The 25,501-nt window shown below is 45.4% G+C and overlaps 1 protein-coding gene across 1 annotated transcript; it reads right to left on the bottom strand.

Annotated features, from left to right (window-relative positions):
• Window positions 1–834: 834 nt before the first annotated feature.
• On the bottom strand, window positions 835–24,730 carry kcnk2a (potassium channel, subfamily K, member 2a). The gene is made up of 7 exons (XM_036542509.1): window positions 24,582–24,730; window positions 21,500–21,810; window positions 15,289–15,403; window positions 9,158–9,318; window positions 6,081–6,267; window positions 5,048–5,187; window positions 835–1,544 (listed from the first exon to the last, which is right to left on the bottom strand). Coding segments are annotated over exons 1-7 (1,251 nt in total). The 5' UTR covers window positions 24,583–24,730; the 3' UTR covers window positions 835–1,208.
• Between the last annotated feature and the right edge of the window lie 771 nt (window positions 24,731–25,501).

Here is a 25,501-nt window from a genome sequence, read left to right as displayed (position 1 = left end):
ACATTGCTGTAGAAAGAAAGGGCTGAGTTCATCAGTGTTGCTAACATCAGATTCAGCACGTGCTGCTTTTAAAGAGACACAGCCAGACTCCCGCCACCGTCGCCACGCATTCCAAGGCCTGCAAAACCAGCCAGCAGCTGCAGCCCCTGCCGTTCCTCTCCCTGCGGAGAGTTCACAACGATCTGCTCATCTGTGTGTAAATATCGCTTTCCGATATAGTGAGGTAAAAAGCAAAGGCTTATAAATCAATAGGCACAAAAAACTATGAAGTTTTTGTTTTTGTTAAAAGGGGGGAGGGGGGGGGGGCATTAGGTCTGATGGTCGAGACACTCAGGCTGTGTAACAAGAGCCAGGAGTTTGTAGAGGACACTGGAATGAAGAAAGATCAAATGGCAACTTGGTGTTGAAAGTATCTACATCACCTGTACATCAATGCTGATAAAAATGGCTTCCTTCTGTTACTGGATTTCCTGGATCAACCCTGGGGTCCAGAGTGAATCATTTTTAATACAGCCTAGGACTTCGGGAGAAATGACGTGCACTAATTTCAGAACAAAATACTCCCATGCAACAGTCTCTCTCAAGCGGCCATGTTGTTGGAGGAGTAGTGGCCCCATCCATTTCTGCTGTTTATCTTGTCCTCTTTGTTAGACACTCCAGAGATCCAAATCTTAGGTCCTGCATGTTCATGCATGAAGAGTTCAGTTCCTCTAATCACACATTCAAGTGGAAGATTGTCCAGAAAATCGTTTTAAAAGGAAGAAACAGAACTGTGATCTTTTCCACATTCATTCAGGCATGCATTAGCTTGGAAAAAGCTGTTTAAGGCACTGGTTTAATTCCTTAGAAAGCTGAACTTGTGTTTACCCAGACAGAGCCTGGGTGTCCCCCTTTGAGCTACAGATTCATTGGCTGGTACAAGGCATAAAGTGACCTTTTAGTTTTTTCAAAAAGTTAAGCCGTATAAAAAAGTTACACAATTCATAACATTAAACTTTTTTTTTTCAAGACTGGATATATGTCAGCCACTCCATGTTGAGTCTCAGGACCTGTAGTGTGAAGTGATGTTTAGGGTGGCTGTCCAGCTGTCTGTTTGCCATAGCGCTGCTGTTGGCATGGTGGTTGGCTCCTGTTCTGAAGCAGAGCAGGGTGTGTGTGTGTGTGTGTGTGTGTGTGTGTGTGTGTGTGTGTGTGTGTGTGTGTGTATATCACTTGAGGTGCTCGATGATGGCGATCTCTCCGCAGTCGGTGCAGTCTGGGCTGAGGCCGTTCAGGTAGAGGCTGCCGTTTTTGGTGAGAGGGGGGAAGGCATCCCTCTCCCTCTCTCGCTCTCGCTCATCGGTGAAGTTGACAGACAGGGTCCTCTTGCCGGGGGTCATCTCTGGGTTGGAGCTGAGGCCCAGCTCGGACGACAGCTTGCGCTTGATGGAGGCTGCCCGCTGGAACTTGTCATAAATCTCCACACTCAGCCGCCTCCGCGTCTCCTTGAACTCGGCCGAGACGTTGGCTGTCCACTCGGCTGCGTGCGCCCGGAACTCCCCCACCTTCGGGAGGGAGAGAGGGAGGGAGGGAGGGAGAGAGGGAGGGAGGGAGGGAGGGTAGGTGGGAGAGGGGGAGGGAGGGTAGGTGAGAGGGAGAGGGAGAGGGGGAGGGAGGGTAGGTGAGAGGGTGGGAGAGGGGGAGGGAGGGTAGGTGAGAGGGAGAGGGAGAGGGGGAGGGAGGGTAGGTGAGAGGGTGGGAGAGGGAGAGGGAGAGTAGGAGAGAGGGAGAGGGAGAGGGGGAGGGGGAGGGAGGGTAGGTGAGAGGGTGGGAGAGGGAGAGGGAGAGTAGGAGAGAGGGAGAGGGAGAGGGGGAGGGAGGGTAGGTGAGAGGGTGGGAGAGGGGGAGGGAGGGTAGGTGAGAGGGTGGGAGAGGGAGAGGGAGAGGGAGAGGGTGGGAGAGTCATGGAACTGAGTGAGTGGGCACTAACCTGGTGCTGCTCAGTCTGTGCCTCAGTAAGACCTGCTGTCAGTGTCACATTCAGCCTAAAGACTCTGTGTCTGCTCTACAGGGATGGTGTCTCCATGATGAAAAGGGGAATGCATTTAAATATGGGACCCACAAGCAGAATAGCATTTCAGAATTGATTATGGTCACACTGGAACCTCTGACCTCTGACTGGCTCTGGCTGGCTCTGGACTGTATGTGAAACAAACACAGAAGAATAAAACTAATCTGCAATTGACCACTATACCACAGAGCAGTACTTGCAGACTTTAATAATGCTTCTGAATCCTCGTCTAAATTCTTTGGGAAAAGAGTGCACTCTTCTACTGAACACAGAGCAGACTGAAAATATGAAACCTGTGAATGATGGCCTTCATTTCCATGTAAGGTTGTAGACTTGTCCCTCTTATTGGCATCACTAGTCCCCTTAAACAAGGGCATCAATCTGTCAGAGTTCATGAATACAGTGTTCTTTGCCTTTGAATTTAACCTGATTCCACATTTTTCGAGCTGAGTCAATGACTGCTGTTGAAAGTTCTAACTGTAGTTTAAAAAAGTGCATCATCTTAGGTTAGAAAGGACCTATGTGCTTCCCTTGTAACATTTAGCACACCCGGAGGACATGTGCATTATAGATGACCACTAGGAATATCAGAGAGTCAGTCAAACTGTTTGCAGTGTAAGGAGTGATCAGGAGGGCCATCTGAGTTTCTGCAGTGTAATATCATCCTGGTCTGCAGCAGTAAGATCTGCATCATCGCCTGTAACCGTCATTAGGAAATGAGACGGCAAACGGGCTGTCAGCAGAAGGCACGTTAGCACGCAGGCAGTCACGTCTAGCTGCTCAGCGCCGTGCTTAATTGTGCTCCGCTTCAGGTGCTGTGTGTCTGTGAGCGCACAGGTGGCTGCCGTGAATAAAGTGCGAAAGATCTCTGCTTTTTTCCCCAGAGGGAATATCCTCTGATATCTGCTTTTATACCATCACCTTCTTTTTACTTCTTAATGTTTTAGACAAACCCACCCCACATCTGAGATAGTCGGTGTCAGTATCACATTCAGAGGTGATGGGGTGACACCGCCATTTCCCACTGACTCTCCACAGTTCCATTACTGCCTTATTTTCATGGCCATTGTTGCCAAAAAGTCCCTACTCAGATCTGAGGTAATACATCCTGATTATATAAGAGGTGCAGAAGCTCCATGGGTCAGGAAGGGCTGTTTAACTGTGGAATGTGCTCTTACTAAAGCCGTTCCTGCATTTTTTTTTTTTCTTGCTCCAAACCCAACCCAATAATCCAAACAGATTATGACTGTGACCAGCATTACTTGGAAATGGGTCTCTCTCTCTCACACTCACACACACACACACACACACACACCACATACAAATCATTCTGCATGTGGAGTCAACGGTTGATTTCACAGGAGAAATGAGGTGGTAAGAATCGGAGGACTCAGAAGATTCCCATTACAGCAGAGAGCGTCAATTGCTGTAGATGTCGAGTAGCGACCATGAAAACAAATAACCACATGTGGGCCACTTGCTGGAAATGGAAACCACACCAAAATCTAGTGATTCAACAGCCATTGTGTGAAGATGCATTAAATGTATATTGTAGGTATTGGGAAATCTACTACCTGTTGAAAAACTGTATTCATTTGCATGCTTCTGATATTAATATATTAAAAGGAAAACAAGGTCATGCAAAGCAACAAACCAACTCAATCAGTCAGACTGTTCCCCTACCACTATTTCAAGTACCAGGCTAAAGGGTCTGTCCTATGAGAAGCCAGTCTTCATTAGCCCAAGCATACTGATGTACTGAGATTTGCCTGAGGGAATGTAAGGTGAGGTGGAAACTGAAACACCTGGTGGAATGAGAGGGAGAGAGTGCAGTGGGGGCACACGCCCCCGTGCCGCGATCCTGCCGAGCGTGACCGGGCCACCTGGGGGCTGCTGAAGTGTGTGGAAATTTAACACGGGGGTCCCCTTTAACCCCCAGCAGCAATGCGCTCTGCACAGCCTCCTCCAAGTGCTTTTACCCCAAGCGCTTTTACTCAGAGTGCTCTTACTGCCAGCACTTTTACACCATGTGCTTTAAAACTCAGAGCCTGACACACGCACATGCACATGCGCGCGCACACACACACACACACACACACACACACACACACACACACACACACACACACTGCTGAGGGAAGCTGCTCACACTCACGCTCCCCTCCATACACCATTAGTGCCTTTAATGCCACTGCTCCCTGTGTGCTGGACCGTGAAACTCGTGTGCTGTGGTCTCCGCACAACAGCCCCTCACCTGTGTTTGCACCCACATCCATTATGAAAATGAGCAAAGAGGAGCTGCTGAGTTACTTAAATGATTCTCGCAGAATGCTTTGAGACCAAAACCCCTTCCTCGGAGGAGACTCTCACCAGCCCTGCCGTTCCTAGCGTATCATGCATGTCACGTATCACTTTCGAAAGCTCTGTGAATCCATGAGTTTAATTACAGAGGCGCTTGAAACTGTGCCATTTTAGTAAAAGCACCAAGGATAAAAATGACTATGTTAAATGGCAGATGAGTTAGTCTGCTCTGAATGGAGCAATCTATTCCTCAGGGCTGCCAGCAATCGATGCGGGGAGCAGTAAAGGAGATAAGCAATGGCACAGTGACCGCTGGCGTTGGCAGCTTTATTGATCCAGGGGGAGAATGGAACAGCAAACACAGTGCTCTTTCAGCCCGGACACAGGCATGGAAACCTCACACTTCATTCACATCTGATAAGATAAGGCCACAGTAAATAAATAAGGACTGCCACATACAATAAAATCCTCGGATTTAATTAAAGGTTGCGGGTGCCCCCCCCCCCCCCCCCCTGCAGAGAGCACAGGGAACACCTACGGAACAACTTCTGCATTCCACGGTGTGTGTGTGGAATAAGGCGTTATAAACCTCACGCCTGACACGGCTGAGCTCCGTCAGAGCCTCGGTGCTGCACATTCAGCTGGTGTACAGCGTATTGCAAACATGCTGTGAGGCCTGGGTGAATATGGACGTACCTCCTCTTTAGTTTTCTTGGATATGACCCTCAGCCAGTCTCCTATCATGCTGAGCACTGCGGCGAAGTAGGCCAGTCCGACCAGGATCCAGAACCACACCACAGGCTTGTAATAGTCCTGGTACTCGATCTCTGACCCACCTGTGAAACAGGGAGGCAAAGGTTTGTGCCAATCAGTCCATCTTAGAGCCAGAGTTATCACATGGTCACACCCTGTCATCCTGTGATAACAGGCAACAGACCACATTCAATCTAACTGCAATGCGCTTGTCCGTAACTGGAGTTACATCTTTGGACAAGGGCTAGATTTGTTTGTGTAACACTTTTTGTTTATTTCAACAGCCACCATCAGGGTGTTTAAGCAAATTTAAAAAAACAGTGTCTGCTAAAATATTTTATGACAGCAACGTGCTTCAGTTTGATTGGACAGAGCATGGGTAGTTATTCCACATGGTTCACCAGAGTGGGGAAAAAGGGCAGAACAGCGATCTGAGCTAAAATGCCCGTTAAGGGTCATTCGTCCCATAAAGGATGCCACGAACGCGCTGTGTGCTAGGATTTATGCTCCGGCACAATCTGCTGGCCGGCTCGCACGTGCGGCCCGGAGCACGTTTGGGTGCAGGTGACGAGCACGGCAGCGTGAAATGAGGGAGCCCCTGTGGAGCCAATCAGAGGCCCTCCTTCAGGGTCTGCGTGCTCCGACCGCAGGGTGGATTCGTGACGGCCCGGCCAGCTACACAGGCCATGCTGCCCAGCGCAGCATCTGTGTTTTTAACACCGATACTGCTCACAGGATGCCAAATCAGCCCTGCTTTTCCAGCAGTTAATTAATCCTTAATGTTTCCTGCATTATAAAAACATTTTCAGTCTACAACATTATTGTATTTTTTTGTCAACCTACCTGTAAATGACATACACTTCAACTAGTTTGCCTTCTGTTATCCTCAGGATAATGTTAGTTCAAGAGTAAAATAAACCAAAGTCAGGACTCATTCAAATCTTAAGCAACAGTGATGAACAGAAATAATTCTTACCTGCGACAAAGTCACCAAATCCGATTGTTGTTAAAGTGATTACAACAAAGTAGATGGAGTCCAGAGCGCTCCAGCCCTCTATGTGTTTGAAGATGACCGCAGGGATGGCTACAAACAGCAGACATCCAAAGAGGATGAACAGCACAGTGGATGTCACTCGGATTTTGGTTTGGCTTATATTCCATTTCTGGAAAAAAAAAGAGAATAAGAACCTTGTTAGAGCATGTCCCCCAATCACATCATCTCTGGGGCCATAAGGATTCTCCATTATCCTCTAAAGATTCACTGCAGTAAGATGATGTTGGCCTCTACATACTTTACACTGAAATTTCTCTCCCAGCCATTGGTGAACACTACCAGAATGCCTGAAATTATCAGTGGACAACATGAAAAGAGATCATAACCTTTTTTTACTTCAGGGAATGTAAGGTGAGGTGAGAAAGAAACAGGTCAAATGACATCAAATGTCATGTTTTGCCTGCTTTGTCCTAAGAAGTCTTCTAGTAGTCAATGTTATCTATGGTATGATGGTTTTAATTGCACATAGCAATCACATGCCCTCACAGAGTTGACTTCATGAATGCCCAGTACATCCAGCTAAACTATTTCCCTGTGCTGTATTCTCTCACAAAACTACCATAACCATGTTTTACGTTACATTACATTCATTTAGCAGGCACTGTCATCCAGAGTGACTCCCAACACAAGAGAACATAAGTTCATCCATTCAAGCTAAATGAGCAGCAGTGTCAGACCAGGCTAACAACACTCCCAGACCAGGGAGTGTGAGCATAACACTATTCAAGCCCTACCGCAAGTTAGTTTCTAGGCTGTCTAGTCAGGTTGCGGAAATTAAGGGAAGCCAAGAACACACATTACTATACATCAGTCACAGATCACAGATTGCAATACTACACGTAAAATAAACAGTAAGCAATAACAGTAATATGAGTTGCAGATGGTTAATGAGGTGGAACCAAGATGCAGTCTGAAGAGGTGGGTCTTCCATCTGCGTGGGAAGACAGCCAGTGATTCTACTTTCCTGACCCCTGTGGGAAGCTCATTCCATCACTGGTGGGACCAGTACAGACATTGAGTATTGAACATTTTAGCACTGAAAATCAGTACTGACATTTTATTACTCAAAGGTCAAATTTGTAAACATTATAGCAATACTATAGTCAGTCTGCTTTCCTTGAAAAGAACAAACCAAAATTACATTCTCCCTTATTATTTTTGGGCACCAGCTGCTGAAATTGAATAATTTAAGGAGGACACATTAATGTCATTACCCAGAGTGCTCTTACATTTGGCCATCCAGCAAGCAAATGCTTCCTTTACTGGCTGTTGCTGTATCTTTAGATGATTGGCCAGCAAACGCACTGAAGCCAGAGTGCAAGCAGCGTGCCATATTTCACATCGATCAGGCATGTGCAACACGCCTCTGAGTCAACAGCCCATGTGACAAGCAAAATGCACGGTTATTACAACTGCATATGATTTATGATGCAGGAAAAAATGGAAACCGGGGGTTTAATTATACTCTCGTTCAAAAGATAATCCATGGCAATCACCTTTTTTCTGCTTTCGTGTGTATTAGAAAAAGGGTTGCATTAGACTATCAGAGTGTGTACAAAGATCCCTCCTGAAATCACTCTGTGCAATCATCTCACCTGGGTCACTCTATCATAATAATAATAATAGACCATAAATTAACTGCTCTGGAATTACCTCATTGCAATTTGAGTACATTTACGACTTGAGATGGAGATGCAATTACCTCTAACAACCGGTTGCCTTCCAGTCACTTAGATTAAAGTAACAAGTGCTCTTTCATGCATGCAGCGGCTGTTGAAGCTTTATATTCTCTCCAAGTACCAAAATAACCGGAGTGAAATTTAGATTGAAAGTGACGACTCTGTTCATGAACTGAGCTGCTGTGCTGTTCTGAATTGGTAGAACTGCTGTTGTGATCAGTCTTATAATCTAACAAGGAAGCTCTCACACAACAAAGCAAATAGTAAGCGGTGGCAGCCAGTAAACCTGGACTGTTCTGCATGATTCACAAAGCATGCCAATTTACACAAGGAGCACACACACGCGGTGGGAACCTCCTACCTACGAGACAGGCACATGAAATGGTTTTAACAATAATGACAAAAAATTGGTTTTAATTTAAATGCCAATGCGTGATCTCTTTGATATGATTAAAATTATTGTACACAAAGCACACAGATTAAAGTATGAGGGTGATTCATCCTAAGATTGATGCATTTGCAAATTATGAAGGATAGATTCAGGAGCATTATAAATGTAAAGTTCAGTGCCCATTGGCCATTATATGCAAATGCAGTAGTGTTTGGCTTGTTACTTACTGAATTAATCAAGAAACAAAACAGCCTGATTCAGCGCCGGTACTGAATGCACTTTATTGCTGAGTGCAGGTCTGTGGTTGCTGTGGTAAAATTGGTCAAATATAGATCATTTACAGGGGAAGGAGATGAGGGGTTGAATAGACCTGCTCAGTGTCTGGGAGAGTACAGCGCAGTTGTGGTTGCTATTAAAGAAACACAGCCTGCACTGGAGACTGCTGTCAGCTGAAAGGGCTCACTGGCACGCAAAAGATCTACCGTGTTTCTAGCACATTGTATAAAATGCAAACCATGTCTTATGATTGCAAATACTGCTCTTCCACATGCAGGGAGGCATCTGGGAGCTTACGCGGAAGCTCAGCTCAGACATTCAGATGCAGCCTCAGATCTCTCGGCAGGACAGCAGACAGTTATGTGCTGCTACATTATTCATGTGCTTTGCAAATGGACAGTCTGTAAAGCTTGTGTGTTGTTCATTCTTCCAGCTGCAGCTGTCCCCACACAGCTAAGAAAAAGCCCACTGCTCTGTGGTCCAACAGGAGTGTTCATGTTGGACTTATCCCTGTGATGTCCAGGTTGAGCACTCTGACCACTGCACCAAACTGCCTCATAATGAGGAGTATGCCATATTGTAGCTGTGCTCTTCCTGCCATTGTACCCCTTTCTTATGTCACTTGACAGACACTGGTGCACGCTCATACTCACCACAAACATCTTCTCTACTTTGGCGATCCCCTTCCCAAAAATGGTCCCCAGCTGGTCCCCGACTCCGGCCAGCAAGAACCCGAAGAGGGGGATCCCCAGCAAGGCGTAGATGATGCAGAAGGTTCGGCCTCCCTCGGTGTGCGGGGAGATGTTCCCGAAACCTGGGGCGAGAGGAGAGCGTTTCGACAGTGAGACACGTGTTTGATCGACAGACCCTCCATCACCGCCAGTGTTCACCGTCAGGAGAGAGGAGGCTGCTCCCCCACGGTGGAGCTTACAGCTCAGATCAGTGACTGATGCACTGCTGGGGAGAGGCAGGGGAGGTGGGGCTGGTGGGTGATGCCAGGAACATCTGTATTGGAGCGCCTGCCATCCTCTGGCATCTGCGCCCTGATGCTGAGTAACGCTTCATTCAGCTTCCTCTGTAAATAACAAGAGGGCAGCGCATGGCCCTAATGGCTGAAACGCTGCACAGGAAGTCCGTAAGTCCTGTCAAGGAAATAAATCAATAAAGTAATGATGACAGACAACCTGCTAAAAGCCCTCTGAAGCCGCTGTCCGTCAGACCCGTTCAGCCCTGGGATTCAGCTCCCGAACATTTCAAGGCTGGGGGAGGAGAGCTGTTCCCTGGTGTGAGACTGAGCAAAAGGCCCAGAATGCAAAGAGAGCAGTCTCCTTCAAAGGAAAGGCTACTCTGTGACACATTGCTGGATGTGGTTACATCACACTGGCTAAGAAAACAAGTGTGGCTCAGGACAGCTTGGCAAATGTAGAGGAAGCATTAAAACTTAAAAAAAATGTAATGCATTAATTATGACTGCTAAATAATGCAGGGATAAGGTCTGCTGTCAGCATTGTGGCAGCTGGAAAAACCCTCAGTCTAGTCCATCTCAGAGATGAGCCCAGGTTCAAACTAAGCTGAAGGCTGTCACCCAAAGCAGGTGAAAGTCGTGTCCCTTGAGGCTTGTCACAAGGTGTACTGTACCATGGAGACTGTGTACTCCCCTTTGACAGAACATAGTCTCACATGGCTGAATGGTGCCAAACTCCATGTGCTTTCAGTGAATAACTACATTAACTGCATGTACACAGTGGATATCTCTTATATACCAGAGAGCTAGATGGAGAAATTTCTGATAACTGCAATGCATGTAGTGAGTGTATCATAGTCCAGTGCTTATTAATATAATCAGAACACAGCCTACGTAAAATAGCCACAATCAGCTCAGGTAATGCAACATTAGGGGAACTTCATCTGCACTCTTAAAACCTCTCCTGTAATACCGGCTCCTCAGATGATACCCAATTGGGGACATAATGAAAGTATATTTCATGCGTTAGCCTTCTCAGCTATTCCCATCAGCTTCCATGACTACCATGGATATCCCACGTGCTTGTTGGCCTCTGGGTCAAAATTATGAACACATGGGTCACCAAAGATCCTCCAGCAGTGATGCAGTTATTCATACTTATTAATGAAAAGGTTATGTATTTAAGCAAATTAAATTCAAATTAAGCCTTGGCCAGGAAGTCGTTTCTGTACTGTGCCTGATTATCTGCCTCTATTGTGTGTTAAAGCAGCTAGCGAGCAGCTGAGGCACTGGGAAATAACACTCAAAATGTGCCTCCATTCAATAAACCCCCAACTTTACACTGTCTGTACAAGCGCAATTAAGCACTGCTTCTACATACACTAACACGTCATTGAATCCCTGTGAGAGGAGCACGGAAAGTCATAAAATTCAAAATTAGAAAGCACATTTATTATATTAAAAAGCAAATACCCAACAGGAACATTCCTATTTCCCTTTATATCCTGTGAATAACATCCTGTAACATTTGCACAAGCGTGCCCTAGCACTCAGATCCATGTTTTATGTAATGATTATTTCGGAACAGACAGCCGGTGCTTACTCCTGCAGAAACAATGTTTGCTCTCAGTATGAATGTTCCTTCCATACAAACTGCCATACACTCATAATGTTGTATGAATTATTCTGCAAAACAGGCTGCTACTTCAAATAGTTTTTTTATTGACCAGAAAAAGATGGATTATTGTATCTGTATTAAGTATCTTTGTGTCACTTTGTGTCAATAAATAACACATTCAATTTTTTTTTGATGGATCCACCTTGTAATCATATTTTTTATGATACAGACTGCCTGCAAAAGAACACTCAGTACATATCTGAATTAGACCCATGGGAGATATGAGTTTATAACCCACGTGCTACAGCATCAATACCAGGGCTCTTCCTCAGCAAATTATTCATATTACATAACGCAGTGTTCTGGTTCATTGTTGTTTCCTGTGCGAATCACACTGTAGTCCCTAAGTGGCATCCCTCTTCATTGCTCAGCCAGACCCTGACGATCACCGAAATCCTAACCTCGTTATGCCCTCCTGCAGGGGCGAGAGAGACGGAGCAGAGTGATTGCTGTCCTCTCCACATCTCTGCCTGCCACGCCGGACCAGGGCTGCTGTTCTCTGCTTCTCATTTGGCCATTAGTCTGCAGTGTGAATCCACTGAGATTCATTACACTGCAGTGTGAATCCACTGAGATTCATTACACTGCAGTGTGAATCCACTGAGATTCATTACACTGCAGTGTGAATGCACCGAGATTCATTACACAGCAGTGTGAATGCACCGAGATTCATTACTCAGCAGTGTGAATGAGATTCACGGCTGGTCAGTGTGGAGTTCGCCCTGTTACAGTTTCCCACTCTGTGTGGATAAGCGTGAACACAGCGTGGAGAGATGGTGACCTCCTGTTACTCTTCGGAAGAGCGTAGTAAATACTGTACATGAGTGAAGATGATGAATGGGATTCAGAGAGAGCGCATACAGAGCCTGACACCTACGAGAAAAGGAATCAATGCAGCCGCGGTGACTCAGTCACACTGACTGTAATGAATGTGCTGAAATTGTGATGCTGCTAAAAATAGTACTGAAGCCATATAACAGAGCCTGTTCGTGGAAACAGGCAGATTGTGTATGTAATTCGCTATGATCACTGAATGACATGACTTACTGCTGATGAGTCACCCGCCTGTGACTGCTGTGCTGCTTCTCTGGGTGCATTCTGCATGGGGGAACCCACAGCGCATTAACATCCACAGCGCACAGCGCGTTAACACCCACAGCGCACAGCGCGTTAACACCCACAGCGCACAGTGCACGGCGCACAGCGCACGGCGCACGGCGCACAGCGCACAGCAAACAGCGCGTTAACACCCACAGCGCACAGCGCGTTAACACCCACAGCGCGTTAACACCCACGGCGCGTTAACACCCACAGCGCACAGCGCTTTCACTGAGGCGATTCTCCCTGCACAGAGGACAGACCCCACAGGGACAGTATGGCTGCAGCTCAAAGACCTGAGTCCCACTGCGAGTTTGAGTTCTTAGGTAAAATGTCCATTTCTTTCACATGGATAACAGTGTGCTGATGTACCACTGGTCACATGGGTGGCCTGGTCACAGCTGGGCTGTTCATTCCTGGCCTTGGGTCCTGCCTGGTAGCTTCAGCTCAGGCTTTGGACGAGACTAAAGCACCACGGCAATTCGCCCCAATGAGGAAGCAAGACAAATTAATGCTAGTTAGAATTAGCGTTATCTAGTGTGGTCATCAACTACACATCAGCTTCATGACCACGGGTAATGATACTAATACGATAGCGATGTCTTTCACCCACAGAATCCCATAATGCAACACCCTGCTTACTTGTTTACAACTATGAGGTCACAAAGGCCATGAAGGTTCACAGAAAATCCCTGCCCCCCCAGAGACGCATACGGCTCTCTGAAGTGTCTCAGTAACATTACTGCGGAACCAGAGCTGCTGTTTCAGTTCTGCTGAGATGCCAAGCAGGGGGTCACTGAGTGAGACCACAGGCTTGTAGGCAGTCTGATCGCTGCTCCAGCCTGGGGGGACACTGCACCTGAGTGTTGGGCTCATGTGCAGAAGCCTCGGCCGCAGCACAGAGGAGCGTCACTCAGCGTCTGTGAGCTCAGAGCACTGCCTCAGCGTCTGTGAGCTCTGAGTACTGCCTCAGCGTCTGTGAGCTCTGAGTACTGCCTCAGCGTCTGTGAGCTCTGAGTACTGCCAGAGAAACGCAGGGCGGTGCACAGCCATCTCCCCCATCCTGCAGCCGCAGCAGCCTCACTGGGCTGGCACCTGATGTAACAGGTAGTGAGTGATAAATGGTGTAGAGCGATTAAACAAAGGATCACGGATCTGACCTTCCGGAGCGCAGCTGCAGTATGAGAAACGGCACCAAACAGCACTGCTGTGAGACTAATAAGCCGTGTCACACAGGCATGCACAATAAATCTCACAACAATGCCAGACTAATAGCTGTGGTTTGTGCATAGGGAATGACAAATGCACCTCTGTGCTTTGTGGATGAATGGCTGTGAATACTCTTCTATCTGAAAGAAGACATTAAACATGTAAAAGACCTCTTTTCGGTGAAGACGGATGAAGGAATCAGCAGAATTAATGCTTCAGCTAATGCCTGTTATCATGAAAATGCTGTAAGTAGTTCTAAAGACAAATTATACTTTATGTGCAGCAATGTATTATGAATTGGCCAATGTTGGCAACAGATCGTGGACTATAAAGCCTTATCTATATTGCTGATCTAAATTAAGTTGGGGACTCATGAATTCTTCCAACCCATGTTCAAATTTTGTTAATGTTGAAACAATACTTATCAGTGTTGTGAAGCTTCAGATGATGTTGGCTCTGTGTTTTAGCAATTGAAATGTCCGTGCCACATGTTTCCTCCCTTGGTAATTTGTGTGAAGTTGGTAAATGGACTGGCCATTTATATAGTGCTTTTCTACTCGTTTGAGTACTCAAAGCTCTTTACAAGTTTATGCCTCACATCTACCTACCAGTGGCAGAGGCTCTGCAGAAACCTCTGCACCTCCAATATCCCGAGGCATCTTTCACCTGCCTGTCAGCTTAGACTGAAGGAAGGCTTTGAGGTATGCCTGGCTGAAAGTTCCCTTTCAGTGGACTTTTTTATGGAGTCACCTAAAGAGTCTTTCTTTCTGAAGAGAAGTTGTGGACGTGCACCATCCCCACAGAAACGTAATCCGAGCAGCTGGAGACGACAAACCCAATGTGCGGAAAATCAAACTGGCGCACAACCTGAGGCGATCTGATTGGCCGGATTCCAGGGGCGGACTTGCCTTTGATCTGCGGAATGGGAGCGCCGGCCGTGCCAGGGAACCATGCCAATGTGGCGTTCATTACTTCCACGCTGTGCCCAGCGCAGCTGGGTGGACTGAGAGCCCTAACGCCCGAGTGGGTCGGCCCCCGCTCTCAGGGTCCTGGGGTCAGGCAGGTCGCTGAGGGTGCATTAAAGAATGGACACACACAGGAGGAGTGGCCGTCTGGTGCACCCGTCCCATCCTCTGAGGACTCGCTTTCATGTCAGTCTGGACTGTCAGGAGGCGCAGAGCTCACACTGGCAGTAAGGTGACAGACCCAGCGGCTGTGTGTTCAACACTTGGTGTTTATCAACAGTGTTTCTCTGAGAAGTGACTGATTTTTCTGTCCCCCGAGTTACATTGTAATTGAGTTCTAAACTGGTCCCTTCATAGTTTTGCTTGTTTTAGGATTTGTGCTTGTGAAATTCAGATTGTTTTACTTCACACATTAAAACAGCAGTGGTTCTATATAGCAATAACTCCATGGTAGAATGGACCGGGGGTTTGAATGTAATGGCTGAGGTCCCAACTGGCTGGTTAGATTTGTAGCATGTTAGAGCGGGTATAACATCACATCAGCAGTGGATTACTCGAATCAAATGGGCAATAAGCCCAAATAGCCCATTACTGTCCTGTATTATTCATAACTTCAACTTTGTTTCAAAAGAAAGCAAAATTTTGTTTTGTCAGAGATTTTATAGAGACATAAAAAACCAAGAATGTCATTCTGCATCACTCACTCTGTTCCATTATCACCTACACTCTGAAAAAGGAATCAAACAGGTGACCCCTGTAACTTTGTGACACAGCATCCAGACAAGACATGCAGTTAGCCCACTGCGCATAAAACCAGGGTCCCTCACCAGGAACGCTCATACACACTGGGGTGTTGGGAGCATCTCTTACCTATAGTGGTGATGACGGTTCCAGCAAAGAAGAAGGAGCTGCTCAGGTCCCACAGGCTGGTTTGGTTGAAGTTTCCGGAAGGGTTGACCCCCGCCTTTACCGCTGACACCACCTGCTGTGGGTTTGAGCACAGATGGCTGGTTATTCAGTGCCCAACACCAAAATACAACAAAAATACCACCAACCACACAGCTGACTTCTGTTCTGCAACAAATCTGGGTCAAATACATAAAAAGGTGCAGTTATTAGGGTCAGGAACATGGTGTGGATACTTTACCTACGTGAGAGAGGGAGACATGCCCTATACCCAAACATGTTTTACAGGATTTGGAGTGCAGAAAATCTGTTTGACCCAGCATTATGTGCAGAAACCGCGTTGGGATTTTGCTAAGGCAAGCATTCCTGCAGTGAGCTCACAGTGATGAGCATGAGCCCGTGGTGACAGCTGGCTCTCACAGGTCTGATTAGTACATGTGTGTGGTGCTTCTGCTGTGCCCTCCTGCTCCACAATGAAACACGACTGAGTTTTAACTACAGTGAGAATGGCACTGCATGGTCACCGCTCCTGTCTGCCCTCAGAGGTCACATGGTTATCTACTGGGAGACGAGGCCAATTCTCAGCTTATATTAGATGGTATCAGCTCTGCCAGCTCATCCCCTGCTGGGCTCCTCTGCCTCCTGCAATCTGATCCTCCCTAATGTCTAAAAACTAAGGTAATAATGACTCAGGAGTTAAGCATAAAAATCAATACGGATGATGACTGGAGGGAGGTGTATGTAACTGATTTAAAGAGACTTAAGAGAATGAAGATGACATTCATCCCTGTTGCTTCCAGGTCCCTCTGCACAGGGGTTACAGTCAGGTCAGACAGAAGATGAATAGCTGCTGGAGGTTTAAATAGCATTTTATGATGAGAGAGTATTCAGTCAACCTTGGATAATGGTATAAAGTTAATTTCACATTGTTTTCTATTGCTTTAGAGATGTAATGTTCAGATGTTACAATTACAAATAAATGGCATTAACAAACCTATCCCATCCACAAGTATAAGAATCCTGCTCATCATTTCCTCTTCCTGTCAGCTGTTCATGGCACCCCTCCTCCCACTCCACATCCTCCTCCTATATCTATTTCTGTTAAGATGCCCAAACAAGGGGGTCAACAAGCTCAGACTATGCACCCAGGTTCAACACATTCATAAGACTCCAAGCCAAAGACCAGTGCCCCTAAACCCCTCAATTGAAATTCACGTCTACTGCACTGCAAATGGTCATGTGTGTGAATTTGCGCGCACAAACTGCTTGAGTCTATAATTTGACCACTTTCTTTTGTTTCTGTTTGAATGGCCGGAGCATAGTCCCTCTCACTGTGAAGATGTCAGTCAACAGGAGAACATTTAGAGTTTTACTGGGGTGTTTCCATCAGACAAACTTCAGTGAGTAGAGTAACTCCCAGGGCTCAGGAGGCTAAGGTGGATTCACCTGGGAGGCAGGAGACATCTGACACACAGCGCTTAAAATGCGATCCACAGCCCCTCACAGGAGCACAGGTAGAGGCAGTCTAACTGAAAGTCATGCACTGCTGACCCATGGAAGGCCTTTCATTTCCGGAGGGGCACAAAGTGCAGATTGTGCACATAGAAAATTACATACCCCCCCCCCCCCCAACCCCCTATGCCATTACATACCCCCCCCCCTCCATGCCATTACATTACACGAGTGAGTATGTGGCATTTATGCCATATGGGAACAGCTCTGACCGCTCTAATGAAAATGGCCTTCAGCTTCTCCCCAGACAGAGAGCTGGAGGACATTATAACTAAGGGACTGCAGAATGTGATATGAATGAAAATGATGGTATTGTAGCTGGAGTAGAGAGGAGAAACGCGGCAGATGGAAACGGGGCCATTTCTGTAAGAGTTTGACGGTCGATTAGGAGGCCTGCATAGGTCAGCAGGTGGCTGTGCTGGAAGCGGGCCGCAGACTGTGCTGTGTGTCTGATCTGACACCGTCTGTGATGCCTGAGTCCCCGCAGACGCCCCTGTCACCATGGCAGCCAGTCGAAACACACACCCACCAAGAAGTATCTTTGGTTGGCATGGTGTCAGAGACCACGTCAGCTTCTGTGTCTTACAGGAACACAGGGGCCAGCTTAATTGGGTTTGAGCAGCAGAATCCCCCGTCACGTAAAGGGCTACTGTACTGCGCAGCGCAGCAGTGATACCCTGAATCTGTCAGTCCCGCGACCCCGGTCACCACTGTAACCCTCCTCTGAATCCGTTACCAATGTCCTTCAGAATGTGCAATAATTACGCAGCGGTTCACTGGGCTGTGGAAATGGAGAGCATTCATCACCCTGTATCTCATCCAGCTCCACGCATGACGCTGTGACACATACAATATCCCCGGCACTAAAGACCAGAGGGATGCCAGCCGTGACAAAATCTCCTGAATACCTTGCATGCTACGGCCATGATTAATAGATATGTTGCACTTGGTGTGTGGACACTGAAAAAACCCTGAAGCCTGCACTGTGTTCAGCTGAAGGCAGACCTGTTTTCAGATCACCTGCTTCTCAGGTGAAACTACGTCTCAGGATTTCACCTCCGTATTGAAGAATAAGCAGGACCTGAGATGTAGCAAAGTAGTAATCAGCAAGAGGAGGTCACTGATTGATGGGACATGACTAGCCTATCAGAGCTCATTAAATATAAACATTCATCATTATATTAAACCATGTAATATATCCATTAAACGTTTGCCTAACACTGGTGTCAGCACTCACAACATCCCTCACATTCACATCACAGCATCCACTGTGTAATGGACTGCAATTACTACCACAAGTGAATTCATCTGTAGTGGTATGGAGGAAGTCTGAGCTTTTCCTGTCTCCTTGAAAGCAAACCTAGTCTCAACAGCATAATGAAACTGCACTCTCTGAACTCAAGACAGGCTGCCAATGGCCAATGCCCCCCCCCCCCCATGGTGGTGTTCAATTTATGGTGCTCTGTTAAAATGCTCTTAAAATTAAAAAAGAAACAAACACTGTTATATAAATGAGAGAATCAGTCCAATGTGGGAAGCAGTCTCGGTAATGCAGTATGTCTGGGAGCTCTCCGTGGTGCTTAATGCAAACTCTGCCTTACCTTAAGGGCCTGGGGTTTAAAAACTCCAGAGTGGCTCCAGTCCAGGGGAATTCCTTCCACACAAACACTTAAGCTCTCCGTTCAGCTCATTACAGCCTTGATTATGCCAAACACTACTGCAAGTTCTGACGTTGCTAATCACTTAAAGAGAGTTTTAAAACCTGCTGGACTCTAACATCTCCAGGCCAGACCTGGGTACTCCTGTTTAAAGGGGCACTCCACCAAGTGACTGATTTGTACTCATTTTTCTGACCTTCACGACAGTCTGAAGAGGATTTGTGATGTTGTCTATTCTACAACAGATGCCAAAATCCGAGGTATGCCATCAGCTCATTGCAATTTGATGGATTCAAAAGCAGTTGAACTGGTTGCTGGCAAATGTAGTCAAATAAATCCAGTCTGGCAAAGTTGATTCTAAATAAACTGACCTGTTGGTATAGAACTTTGAATAGATCCATCACTCTTGTGATATACTATTCATCCATGACCATTTACACACATAATTTAACACTGCAGAGATAAATGACTAAATCTGTTAGTTTGCATGTTCCCTGTATATGCCTCTATCAGGGGTCATTTGTGCTTTGAACTGACTTTTTGACTTGCATGTTTGACCAAGTTTGCCTGGAAATCACCTCAATTGCTTGCTTTCTTCCACTAAACTACATTGAGAAAGGAATGGAATTCAGTACAATACTCAAAAAATTGGCTGCCCTTCAACAACAGCCAATACTTGGAGACCTTTTCTGGACAATTTAAAAGGTAGTAAAAAGAGTCTGGGTGCCATACTGCTGTAAAATTCTTTCACTTCAACATTCTGTCAAAATAGTGTTTTAAATCTTGTACTTTTGAAACTTTCACGGGTGTGAAAATCCATACTGTTCACAGTAACTCATGTTACATTATGGGCCGAAATTAAATCCCAGAAAACAAAACACTGCATTCAAAGCGCATGAACCTGATGTATATAACCTCCATAAATGACTCCATGTCACATTCCCAATCATGTTCAACAAATTAAAACAGATTCTTACAGTAAAACATATCTATTCACTGTTTCATGCATTTCAAAGACTATGGTCGTAGTAAACAGAATCACAGGTTCAAACCAACCTTAAAGGTACAAACACAGATGAGATGCATACAGTAAGAACTATAACTGTAACAGTACAGGGGTGTACCAGTGAGAGGGCAGTTTCAGTAAGCATACTCTACTATGCAACATAGATTACTGTCTGAGCAGACACCTATATCCAACACAATCAACAAAGCTTACATATTTACACAGTGCACTCATTTTCACACCCAAATGGACTTTCCTGAAGCAGTTCAGGTAAATTACCTTACTCAAGGGTCCAACTGCAGTTCCCTCACTGTGACGACCTGCTGTTTCCGTGTAATGGTTAAATCTGCTGCTGTTTCTAAAGACATTATCAACAACACACAGAAAAGCCATATCTGCATCGTGGTTATTCCTCAGGGCTCGCTCAGGCTGTCCTCCCATAAAGAGCTGGAGCCAGGGTTTGATACTCATCCCAAGTCAAGGAGGATCCTATTTATGGAGGTCAGCTAATGGCCTTCGACATGGTAATTTAACTCCTGGCCTACGGGTGGCGCCACCACATGTGTGGATGACCATGGCATAGTCCCCACTGTGATTTGGATTGCTAATGTGTGTCTGAAATTAAAGAAATGGCACACCGCTGTTTATCCAGTGTGTCATTTAATAACCATTAATAACCTTAATAACTTTAACCCTTTAATAACTGTGGATACGCATAAAGATTCTTCCCACAGCTGATGATACATCAGGTAGTGTATGTTAAAATATCTAAGAGTCTCATTACATCTCCACACTTTGACAGACCAATGTGTGGTGCAGTCAACATGATATCAGTCTCATGTAATCGTTGTTTTCTTTGTTTCAGCACATCAGATCTGTGTCTCTGTTTATGACTCTGGTGTTGACTATGAATTGATTATGCAGGATAGAGCACAGTAAAGCCAGGACTGTATTATACAGCAGTGGTAAGCAAGGCCGGCTGCTTTATCAGCTGAATACCACTGTAATTTAAAAAGTAGCCTTTCATGAGCTACTGCAATAAGTGAGGCCTCAATATGTTTGCAAGACATAAACCTGCTTTATACAAGATTACTGTGCCCTCATTTGGTATTCACTGCGACTGACGGTTAAATGAAATATGGAATTATACACAAATCCACAAAGCACGCTGACTCTCTGTGTGTATTAAGGGTTTTTGGCAACTGGAAGTGCTGGCTGAGTTTTCTACAGTCAGAGGAGATTTTAATTACACTCCCAGTGGGAAAATGGGCTTTACTTTTGCAGGCAGGAGAGAAGGCAGCTTCATCACAAGGGTCCTTTCAGGTGCACCGAGCAGAGCTGTACATAAATAAATGCAACATCGCGTGCACCCACAAGCGCTCTGTCTGTTTACATGACCTGTGGAACTACCATCTGCATCACGGCCCCACCCAGTGAGAGCCCAGAAATTCAACTCATTTACTGTATGTAACTCCGGATAACTGCATGTGCACAGAACAACTAAGACCTTGTGCATCTATCCAGATTATGCATATAAGTGAAGTGTAGGAGGAAATGAAATCAAATGGGACCGGCTGCATTCTATGCAATAAAGCAGAGTATGCAACTATGGGACATGCAAGTTTAGGAAGTAGAATGCATTCTTAAATTAGACAAGACTGGTTCTTCTCAATGCTTCTCAGTAAAGACTTCTCCCTCCTGCTGTTACTTCTGTACTGGTCATAGCCATTTGTAGTGATGTAATTGGTTTATTATCCTGTCTGTCATGCTTGAAGATAAAGTGCAGAAGAAGCCATGCCTATAACTACCTTTGGTTCCACACTGATACTGTTCAGAGCCAGGAAAGGTTACTTGAGGTTAATATAATGGAAAATCAATTACCTCATTACTCATAATTAGTCTCTACCACTCAAGTCTTGTAGGCAGACACTGGCTGGGCAACGAGTGCCCACGAAAGAGGACACACGTGTCAGTGATGACGTGTTCATTCGCTCATTACCTTGACGAGGTCCTCCAGCTCGGAGGCGTTGACGCAGGAGTGGCGGGACAGGAAGTCCAGCTTCTCGGCCAGGATGGTGTGCTTCTGGGAGCTCTCGTGGGGCTGCTCCAGGGCCTTGAACACTGTGGCCCCGATTATCAGGTAGAGCACTACCAGCAGAAAGATGGCCAACACCGTCTTCCACTTCATCACCGTGGCAATGGCATCACAGTCGTCCCCAGAGTTTAAGACGATTGGCTTGGTGGAGAAGGAGAGGCGGGGCTTGGAGTTCTGTGTGGCTGATTTGGGATCCAGGAGATCAGGAGCAGCCACTGGGGGGGGAAAAGAGCATGAGCACCTCCAGCGTGGAGGAGACCCCAAACGGACAAACCGCACTGAACCTGCAGGCTTAGCTAACTGTACATCAGTGTAGGATCGGGGATCTGAGATGGCTCAATTGGCAGGAAAAATGTTTCAATGTGGTAGATTTTCAATTCTAATCCTAGGGCTTGTATGTCCATGTAAACATCCCCTACTTGCTTTTTAATACATCGGTACCAACAGCTGCAATTAAGCTCTTGAGAAGTAAATGAATAAAAAAGCACATTGCATCAAGAGAGAGTCCATAACCAAGGGCCATGTGCTGAGGAAACGGCCAATAAGCTACATGATTTTATTTGGGAAAAATAGGAACTGACATTATATCTGAACAAATCGCACTGTTCTGCCTCTCTCACTTCGTACCTTTCCACTGAAAGAAAAATTTACGGTTAATTTAAATGTATTTATGGGTACTGTAGTGTAGGAAATCATGAACCACTGTAGTGATTTTAAGAGTGATTTAAATGGAAAAAATTACACCAAAAACAGGTTGAGCTGCACTTTCACTCAGAGCTGTGGTTGTGGTCAGAGCTGTGCCTCAGTGACTGGTTGCATGAGATTTTCAGAAAGCAGTAAACAAGGTCATTGAACTTGATGTGACAGTAGTTTCATATATTTGCATTAATGAGAAACATGGTCTGTTGGAAGTACGGGGTATCCATTATTCCATTGGATTTGCCAAATCAGTTTCAGAGAGATATTATTTCTGATTTGATGGAACAACTGTACCTACCATGGATATTCAATCACTGTTTGGGGCCTCATCAAAGACATGCAAAGTGGCAAACACCCAAAGCTTTTTATTTAAGACATACTTTCCATTTCAAACTGGCACACCGTTACGGAGACCCTGGCTGTTTTAATGCCAAAACAGCACATTATTGTAAAATTGGGTGAACTTCAGCACACATTCTGACGCCATAAAATGGAATACCAAGAACAGGGCTGTTTACAACGCAGTTGTTGGCTGTTTATAACGCTGAAACTCTACCAGCCAAATGCTCCTTTCTGACATCCACTAGGTTATTTTTGTTTAAATGGTCACCTTGCCATAACTCTTGTACTCAGTGGCAACTGACAGCTGCTGTAAAAATAAAAGCAGTGACCTGTGCTTGAGAGAGTGGAATAGATTTAAAAGTCTGGTCAGAGCAGGTTAACATTCAATGTACTGAAACTGTTACTAACAATGGCCTTTACTGGTGTGAACACACACACACACACACACACACACACACACACACACACACACACACACACACACTCTCACTCACTCACTCACTCACAACATACTGAACACGCACCTGACCATTTACATATACAGTACATATATGAAGAGTAGAAATTTGCATAATATTTAGAGCCCAAAATGTAACGTGTAAGTTGAACACGTGACAACCATCCCTCCTCCGGAATTCCATGCTATCTCTACCATAATTGTAACGACAGTATGAAATATCTGGGTCATGTGTAAACTATGTTTCGGCCATTGAGTTAACAAGAGGTGCAAAACATTCGTGTTGTATCAACTGCTCTACAAAGCGGCGCCTCTCTGACCGGAGGAGATTAAATCAAGCACTCGGTGCAGACCTGTCCTGCAATGCGTCTCCTGCATATGAGTTTCTACTGTGGCTCTGGGGTTGTAACTTATACAATATGGGGGACGTCTCTTTTCAATATTAATTGTTTTGACATACTGTTCACGCACCCTGTAATCATCGCGCTGAATAGTCATACCCTTGAACTGTGTTTAAACTATGTATTTGTTCTCTTCATACCTAGTTTGAGAATTGCCTGCCGGTTTGCAGGGGCGATGCCAATAACTTAAGAAATATATTATCTAGATGCATTGACATAAATCTACTAAATCCGTCGATTTACTTAGATACTGCATCTCACTCTACTTCGTTACAGCTCAAACATGTATTCTGTTAAAAAAGCGACCATAAATATTCAACATTTTAAGGGAGGAAAACAGAAGCTAAATAGCTTTTTATGCGACGCACACACACGCGTGCGAATCGCACTGTTTAATTTATTGACAGAAATCCGTGCATTTCTTTACCTTAAATTGCATAACACCAGATTTGGAGTACAACCGAAGCACCCCACTGCTCGACTTTTAATGTTACGCGTGCACGGTAGTTCAAGAAAAAATAACGAAAATGGGAATATCTGTCAATTGGCTATACATTTAAGTATTAAACGGCACACTTAGCCTATACAAAGATTTCATTCAACGTGAATAAATATTGTTTGCAAAGTATGTCATTTAAAATGCTTAGTTTTTAACGCCATTGTCAGTCTCTTACTTACTTACTTGCATACTTCTATAACGTTATAATTTGTCTCCGCTACATGCAGCTACATACACTAAGTTATTACGCATGGTTGACATCAGTAAGGATGCTGTATATAAGCTTCCTTTCTGTATTTATTTCGCAAGGAAGATTTTAAAAACCCATATCAAATAACCAACTACTATTTTACACCCACGAGCATCTCAGACAACACGACAACTGTAATGACTGTAGCCTACCTGGAAAACGTCTTCTATACAAACGCAGTTACTGTCGCTTGTTGATTTCTAGCTAATCTGGATCAGTGGAACTTTCACCGAAAGCAGCCAGTTGCAGTTTAACGCGAAGAAGGGAAATAACAGGCAATAAGAAGTCATACCGCGTAATAGTTTGCCTGTTTTTCGAATAATTCATAGCTCACTTACTTCTTCTCTACCAAATGTCTTTTCCTTGCTGTTCTTCATCAGCAGATATTTCCAAAATTATCTTAATGTTTTTTACGGATTTTCACTTTCTTGATCACGTACTGATGCGCTCTGACCGACGTTTCCACAGAGTACAGAGTCCGCCACGGTCTGTCCAGCGTCTGATCGCATCTAACTCCCCAGCTCAGCTCTTAAGTCTCCCATTGAAATATTCCTCAGAACACAGCGTACGAATCCGAGACTTAGAAAACACAAACGGGGGTGGGGGACAGGGAGGGTCCAGGGGGGCAAATTGCTTCCAGTAGAATCGGGAAATTCTTGCGAGACATAATAGCAACTGGCCAAGCATCGATGCGCTCGATGGGTTGCTTCAGAACGGCGGCTGGCAAATAGGCGCATGGTTTATGCGCTGTCATAGCTGTTTACAGGCAGCGGTTGACTGACTGTCGGGAGCTACGGCATGTGGCTGTCCTGTATGGTTTACTGTAATGTAGACCGTCTGTTAATTTATATCAATCAGGTATATCTACTGTCCATTGTAGAACTCTTGATGCCAAGCCTTAATAAAAGAATCCTCCACTATAGAACAACTTTTATCATCCTGGCCCCTGTTGTCTTGGAGGTCTAGGGTTTTTTTTCCCCTTTGGCAGATCAGCAAGGTTTCGTTATTTGACGATCGTCTTCAAGACCTCATCCTCTGCCTCCATTCAAACAGCACTGTGTATTCTCTGATCGTATGGAAACGTTAGCATTTTGCTTTAATGAACAGTGGTGCTTCGCAAGTGCAGTGTGCAGGAGTCTTAATGAAAGTTGATCTTTATCTCTGATGCACCTATAGACATAAGTGGAGGTTTTTTATTTTTCAAATCACTCCCTTCACTTCCCTCAAGTCCCCTCCACACGATAAATGTTCATTTTGC

Source organism: Megalops cyprinoides, chromosome 12, assembly GCF_013368585.1.
Source record: "Megalops cyprinoides isolate fMegCyp1 chromosome 12, fMegCyp1.pri, whole genome shotgun sequence".
Classification (NCBI taxonomy): domain Eukaryota; kingdom Metazoa; phylum Chordata; class Actinopteri; order Elopiformes; family Megalopidae; genus Megalops; species Megalops cyprinoides.
The sequence above is the reverse complement of the archived record's forward strand: the minus strand, read 5'-3'. Positions and strand labels throughout refer to the sequence as shown.

Coding starts and splice junctions, on each gene's coding strand:
- kcnk2a (XM_036542509.1), bottom strand. Junction 9,319..15,288: donor AACCGTCATCACCACTATAG/GTAAGAGATGCT, acceptor CTCTCGCCCCAG/GTTTCGGGAACATCTCCCCG. Junction 1,545..5,047: donor CCAAGAAAACTAAAGAGGAG/GTACGTCCATAT, acceptor TCCCTCCCGAAG/GTGGGGGAGTTCCGGGCGCA.